This window comes from Eptatretus burgeri, chromosome 1, assembly GCF_056783735.1.
Source record: "Eptatretus burgeri isolate ZD-2024b chromosome 1, Ebu_testis_v1, whole genome shotgun sequence".
NCBI classification, from domain to species: domain Eukaryota; kingdom Metazoa; phylum Chordata; class Myxini; order Myxiniformes; family Myxinidae; genus Eptatretus; species Eptatretus burgeri.
The window spans coordinates 99,198,461-99,205,960 of NC_140961.1; the positions used below are offsets into that span (position 1 = coordinate 99,198,461).

The following is a 7,500-nucleotide window of genomic DNA, read 5'->3' on the forward strand; positions in this document are numbered from 1 at the left end:
TCGCGGCACGTCGCCCACCGGACGGACACTCCAGTCGTGACCCTCTCGGAATAACGCCGGGAACTAGTCACGGGTGGACCTTTCGGTCTCACCACGATCGTGCCAATCGGCCCCCGCGTGGGATAGGGTTGCTCGCCAAATTCGACCTACCTAAGTACCCACACGGAGGGTAGACCGGGCGATCGCACCTCGCCGCAGGTCGACTTCGGACACGGGGCACTTTAAGCGACCCGTTCCGTACTATCGGGATAACCGAGTGGTGTTATTCGTCGGCCTCGACGGTTCGATTAATTATCGGGCGTTTTAGCCCATGACCAACCCTTTACGTGAAGCAAGATGGAGATTCAATGAAAGAAAAGACGAAGCGAAGCGGGAAAACAGTTCAACATAACTCACATTTATTTCGCAATGAACGGGAAGCACACATATACAATTACACCAAAAGCACATGTAAAAGGAGAAGAAACACAATATTACACAAAAAGCAAATATAAAAGAGAAACACAATGCAGAGCTATCCGACTACCGAGCACACGGCAACACTTATACAATTTTACTTCACAGACGGCGCCGACAACACAGATACCCAAAGCAAAAGAAAAAGAACCACCCTCCAGGATGAGGGGGGTAGGCGGGCCTGGGGCCGAGACAGTGTCGGGCCTACCCGTCTGGTGATGAGCCGCGAAATGGCGCTGGCGCCCCGACTCCGCGGGCCTCGCGGACAGTGTCTGGTAGGGGGTGGGAAAGGGGCCCCCTTGTCGCACTATCTCAGCGCGGGGGGAAACAGGAGGGGGTTGTTGATGCTCGGGGGGGGGGAGGAGGATATCACCCTGTCTCGGGTCCCGCGACGAGCGTCTCCACCTCGACCTCGGTCGCGCCGCCGGCCTCTCCCTCCGCCGCTCCCCGACTCCGACGCGAGCACCCCCTCGATCGCCTTCGCCGCCGCCACCTCTCCACAGCTCCGTCCTCTTCTTCCCAGCTCCACCGACAACTCCCAACCGCGAACTCGAACTCCCAACTGCCTTGACTGACGAACGCAGCCGTTTATATCCCCCGTGGCCTCGCTCCCCCACCTTCGACCCTTTACCTCCGACCCTTCAACTCTAACTGGCTCCCCATTGGACCGAGGAAAAGTGGGCGTGAATGCTTTTTGATCCATGAATTTGCATATAGCGACCGCACTCCAACGCCCTGGAGGCGGGGCCAAATCGCCCTACGCTCTCCGATAGGACGGAACAGAAGTGGGCGTGAGTCGTTTTTGATCCGTTTTTCTCGGAAAGTCTGTGATGTTTCTGAACACGCTGCTCGGTGCGCGCCCTGCACGAGTCCAGTATCGGTGCCTACAAGTGGCGCAAGAATGGTGGTGATGCGATGGTGGCGAGTTGTGACGGTAAAGGTCGTGGCTGTTGTTGTAAAGCGGCGTTGTGGTTGGTGGTTGTTGTGTGATGGCTGTTGAGACGTGGTTGGTGGTGGTAGTAATGGAGGCTGGTCAAAAATAAAGATAGTAAAAGAAAAACGGCTATCTAAAAGGGTCGCAGCCCGCATGAATGACATTTATTCCCTCTAAACAACGGGTTTGGGCCTAACTACACATATACTTACAGAGATATCTCACCTAAGGGACCTGATTGGTGGTTTGCGAATTTGTTCAACCACAACAATATATATATATATATATATATATATATATATATATATATCTATATATATATCTATATATATATATATATATATATATATGTATATATATATATATATATATATATATATATATATATATATATCTATCTATATATATATATATATATATATATATATATATATATATATATATATATATATATATATATATATCTATATATATATATATATATATATATATATATATATCTATCTATATATATATATATATATATATATATATATATATATATATATATATATATATATATATATATATATATATATATATATATATATATATATATATATATATATATATATATATATATATATATATATATATATATATATATATATATATATATATATATATATATATATATATATATATATATATATATATATATATATATATATATATTCAGACCGCAATTTGACCTTGACTTAAAACTTTAACTTGAAGAGCTATTATATGAATAAAGTGTAAATGCGCCTACCTCGAGGCTATCTATAAAGGACAATTTCGTTCTGACTGGCCAAACATTAATCAAGTTATGGTGAAAACGGTATAACTGTCTCCAATCAGGTCAGGTCAGGTCAGGTCAGGTATGGAAGCATGCACCAGAGCAGCGCGTCGCTGCGTCCACTTTCCGCCAATACTCCAGGGGCCTTCATCTGGCCACCCTTCAGGCAGATACGCCTGGCCCGTCCCCAACTCCTTGAGATGCTGATCAACCTGCTGCAACCAGGAGGCACATGGTCAGCCTGTTTGCTTCCTTCACTCACAAGGCTCCCTCACTGCGAGAATCTGGTGAACAGGATCAGCGTCAGGAAAATGAGCCACATGCCCATACAGCCACAGCTGATGCTCATTGACTATGCAGGTAACAAATCTCATTTGGGTCTCAGAAACCGCTCATTGGACACAAAGTCTGACCAGCGATAGCCAAGGATTCCCCGAAGAAACCTGGTACCAAAGGAATGAAATCGCCGTTTCAGATCCCGAGTCAGAGTCCAAGTCTCACATCCGGACAGCAAGACTGGAAGCACGAAGGAGCTGAAGACTTGGATTTTCTTCCTCCTGCACAGGCACCGGCAGCACCACACCCCATGATCCAATGAATCCAGGACTCCCCAGTGCCCGACCCAGACGTCTAGTGACCTCTGGTTCACAGCCAGCAGAGACAAGAATATCACTGCCAAGATAAGTGATCTCACCGTGACCTTAAAATCCTTCACACAAACAGGTACAGACAAGATAGCAGCATCAAAGATGTCATTGAAAGCCTGGATCTTAGTTTAGACCCAGGAAACCCACAATCCCGGTGGCTCCGAGTCCTCATTCAGCACTTCAAGGGCCCCCAAAAGGATATCTCGAGTCTCCGCAAAGACGACTGCATCATCTGCGAAATCAAGGTCAGAAATATTGGCATTCCCAAAACAATGCACCGCAGCTTGTACTCTCTGACATCCTTCCCAGAATCCAGTCCATACAAGCACTGAAAAGTTTGGGAGCCAGTGCACACCCCTGACAAACTCCAGTAATAAATGGAAATAAGTCAGAGATGGGATCACCACGTCTCACAGCACTCTCAGTACCAGAATGTAGTTTAGACATGAGATTGAACAGTTTCGGTGGCACCCCAAGAAGACCAAGAATTCTCCAGAGGGCATCCCGATTCACTGAATCAAACGTTTTGCAGAGATCAACATAGGCTGCAAGCAGCTCCTGCAGATACTCTCATCTGCGTTAGGTGTGGACCTGAAGAGCAAGGATACGGTCAATCGTTGACCTCTTTGGTGTAAACCCTGACTGCTCTGGACGCTGCTGCTCAAGTAGATGGTGGCGAACCCCATCAAGAATTATCCGAGCAAAGACCTTGCCCGACACAGAGCAGCGTCACCTCTCGGTAGTTGTTGCAGTCTTGGCAATTACCCTTCCCTTTCCAGAGAGGGGCAACAAGGCCCCTCTTCCATTCAGTTGGGATGACGCCTGTGTTCCACCAATCAGAGCACAGAACTGCATGAAATGACACGAGTGCAGTATTTCCACCAGCCTTGAGAAGTTCAGCAATAGATGCCACAGATCCGAGGAGCTTTACCCATCTCAACCGGTTCACAGCAGCCTGTGTTTCCACAAAATAAGGTGGATCACAGCTGATTGGAGGGTCAGCAATAGGGATAGTAACACCATGGACATCCAACTCGATAGCTGGTGGATCAGCTTGGTACAGCCTCTCAAAGTAACCAGCCCATCGGGACTTCACTTCGGACTCCTCGGTCAAGAGCCCACCACCCTCTACTCTAACTGCAGTGCTCCGAGGGATGAGCTTGGAGGAACGCAATGCGCAAATTCCCCTGTAAGCAGGGCGAGAATCACTTGACCAGAGGTGATGCTCTACCCCCTCACAGATTCCTCGCACACAGGCCTTATTGTCCATCCTGAGCGCATGTTCAGTTTTATGTCTCAGTTCCCTGAACAGCTCAGCTCTGCCATTCAGCCTGGCCATGTGACTGTTCCATGGTATCCAGTGTCCCTTGAGAGACAAAATTCTTCTTCACCCTACGTTGAGTTCCAAGACATCCATCGGAAACATGAAGAACGGTGGTCTTGAAGGCACTCCACAACTCTTCAGGATTCCCCAAAGCACCCAGACACCCCAAATCTCCACTCAGCCTGTTCGCAAACTCATCTACCCTCTCATCATTGAGCTTGTCAACATCCAACCTCGGCTGGGATGGGACCATTCTCCTGGATTTAAGGTGTAACTTAAGAGTTGCTACAACAAGCCTGTGGTAAGTATTGAGGAAATTAGCACTCTGGAAGACCCTGCAGTACTGGAGCATCCTCCAGCGACCATCAACAAACACATGGTCAATCTCCTTTGCCAAACCACCAGCGTGAGAAGACCAAGTCCAGCGATGAGCCTGTGGGCACTGAAACCATCAACCATCCACCCATGTCCACGACTTCTTGCAAAGTCAAGGAACTTGGTGCTATTTTGGTTCACAGTTCAAGACCCATGGGGACCAACACATGTCTCATAACCATCCCAATCACTTCCAGTTGGTGTACTGAAATCCCCCAATACTAGAAGAGTATCTCGTCTGTGGCACTGATCAACCACAGACTCGAGCGTGGCGTAGAATGCATCCTTCATGGTGAGATCACTCGCCTCAGTCGGAGCATTTCCAGAGACCAGGGAAATGACACCCAAGGAGTGATGAATCCTTAATCTCATAATACGCTCGTTGACCGGTGTTACTTCAATCATCACTGGTGTCAGCTTATTGGACAAAGCTACAGCAACTCCTTGGACATGGTAACAATCAGAGCAACCAGACCAATAGTAGGTGTAACCACCCGCCATGATGTCGCCACAATACGGTCTCCGAACCTCAGAGTGTGCTGCAATACCGATGTCCGAACGCTTGAGCTCAGATGATAAGAGGCAGGTGATCATACTCTCTTTTGGACAGGATATGCCAGGCACCCACCCAAAGGGAATGCCTCAGGTTAATCCAAGGAGACTGCCATCTGGTGGACGACACCTCATCACCACCCCGACGCACTCTACCGCAATCTGACCCGGGAAGGTGACTCCGTGTTTTTCCTCCTATCATCAAAGAGTGGGGGTCCTGAGGCTTTGCCCCAATCCCATCATCTGGTGAGCTGCCCTGCGGAGAGCAGCTGCACAGGAGGTACTCCCATGGAGTGGGTTTTCAGATTTCTTTGTGGTACGTTTTGTGGAGTGAAGGGTTTTATGGTGGCCGGAGTGCAAATCCTGCTACCAACCTCCTAAAAAAAGGAACCCAACTGCAGGAGGATGCCCGCAGACAAAGTTGGGCACTAGATATGGATGGCCGTTGGCTCACGAGGAGCTCCTACTCCTTTTTACAGGTTTTGTTTTTAATTCTGCTGGGTGTCCATATCCATGCACTCTCCTCAGCAAGAAACCTGGTGGGGGAGATGGTTTAGTCATCGACAGACCGATCATGAATTAGGTCATGACCTTAAAATTACATCAACATCAAAAAAAATTAAGTCAACCCCACATACGTATTCCCACCATTGATGCAAAATTTCATTCCGAGAGTCCCAGCTGGCTCTAAGATACAGCTCGGACACAATTGGTGGTTTCGTACTCCCAGGGGTCTAAAACTCTGAGGTACCATAAAAAAAACTCGGGATGAACCCGCCAACAGGTATAAGCCTCCTCATATCCTGTATGCTGATAAGGGGAGGCTTAATTATTGTCATCCAAAAACAAAATCTTGCCACAATGAACCAGCAGTACCCGTGAGAGGTCTCGAGATTCCGTGTTTCAAAATACTTTGTTTAATGGTACTACTAGTATATTCTTCTGCTGAGAATAGTTCTGTCCTGTTAACATCTATTGTTATCCAACTTCAAACAATATTGCGATGAAAATGAAAGACCTTGCATAGTACAAACCTGTGGCAAATCCTTCTCAGCATGTAGTGCTGCTTGCAACTCTTCATATTTCCGCAAATCATACTCAAGTTCGGACACAAGTTGCTGATCACCCGAAAACACTTCCTGAACTTCGTTCCGATAGTCCTTTAATATCTCCTGCAAACATCATACAAGACCCTTTGCGCTAAAAACTATATCATATTTCCAGTCAACTCATGCTGTAAATTTTAAAAGTATTGCTTTAGCCATGTTAAAGTGCCCCATTGTGTGATGGCAAACCATATTCTTGTCAGTAGTTTAGCAGGAAAGTTCATACAACCTCAACAAGAATATAAATAATAATATATCAGAGCCCTTACAATAATTCTAAGTGAGCAAATGATGCAACCAAGGATCATAAACTCGGAGCCAATGATGACAGTCAGCAACCTCTTCCTGGAGCTCAGTTGGGATGAGGATTTAACTGAGATTGACTTTGGGAAGGGGTATTGGCTGATACTGGTGGCTAATGAAGATGTACACAAGACAGTATTTGTTATGACAGAAGACACCTTCGAGTATTTGAGGATGACATTTGGGATGCTGAACCCAGGAGCTACATCAGTACATGGCATGAAGAGGTTGGGATGGAAAAGGTTGACAGTTATGTTGAAGAGATTTTGACCGAAACCACGCTTGGGGTGATCACCTTACCACCCTTAAAGAGTGTTACTTCGCTGTATATCCGTAGCCTGCCTCATGACCAGACCATTGAAGTATGTCATCAATGCCAACACGCCAACAACATGGAGATGATGACAGATGCACTGTGGTATATATCTTGGGGGTTATGGTCATTTGTGGATTTGACCAGAAACTACCAGGACTACAATCCTAATAACGTGGCCATCACTGTGCCAATTACTGATTTCACCATCCCAATGAATTGGAATGGGGGAATGTACAAGAAAAGGCCTACAAGACACTGAAGCAACTTCCAATCAACAAACTCATTCAGAGACCACTGGACCCGAGTAAACAATTTGTGCTCAGGAATGATGCTTGTGACGTTGGTGTTGGAGCTGATATTTTGCAGCAACATGAGAGCAGCCAATTTCTTGAGTTTTGTGAGCAAGAAGCAGACAAATCAAAATAACTACTCAACCATGGAGAAGGAAGGACTTGCCCTCATCTGGGGGCATTAACAGATTTGTGCTGCCTGAGAACAAATTTGTTTTGTAAACTGATCACCAACCATTGCTGTACATGGAGAAATTCAAAGTTTCTCAGGAATAGAATCATGAAGAATCATGAATTTTGCATTTTTTGAAAACTATCTGTTTACAATAGTCTGAAACCACAACAGAATCAATCAATCAGAAGGATAATGTCGGGCAGAT

At 46.1% G+C, this 7,500-nt stretch overlaps 1 protein-coding gene across 2 annotated transcripts in view; it reads right to left on the reverse strand.

The window, feature by feature from the left end:
* The window catches only part of NCAPD3 (non-SMC condensin II complex subunit D3), a 248,830-nt gene that overhangs the window by 33,045 nt on the left and 208,285 nt on the right, over window positions 1-7,500 (reverse strand). The window contains exon 28 of one of the 2 annotated variants that reach the window (XM_085893010.1): window positions 6,140-6,277. The exons of the other annotated variant lie outside the window; for it this stretch is intronic. Within the exon in view, the coding sequence (XP_085749136.1) occupies window positions 6,140-6,277 (138 nt within the window). The remainder of the gene's footprint in view (window positions 1-6,139; window positions 6,278-7,500) is intronic. 2 annotated transcript variants of the gene reach the window in all.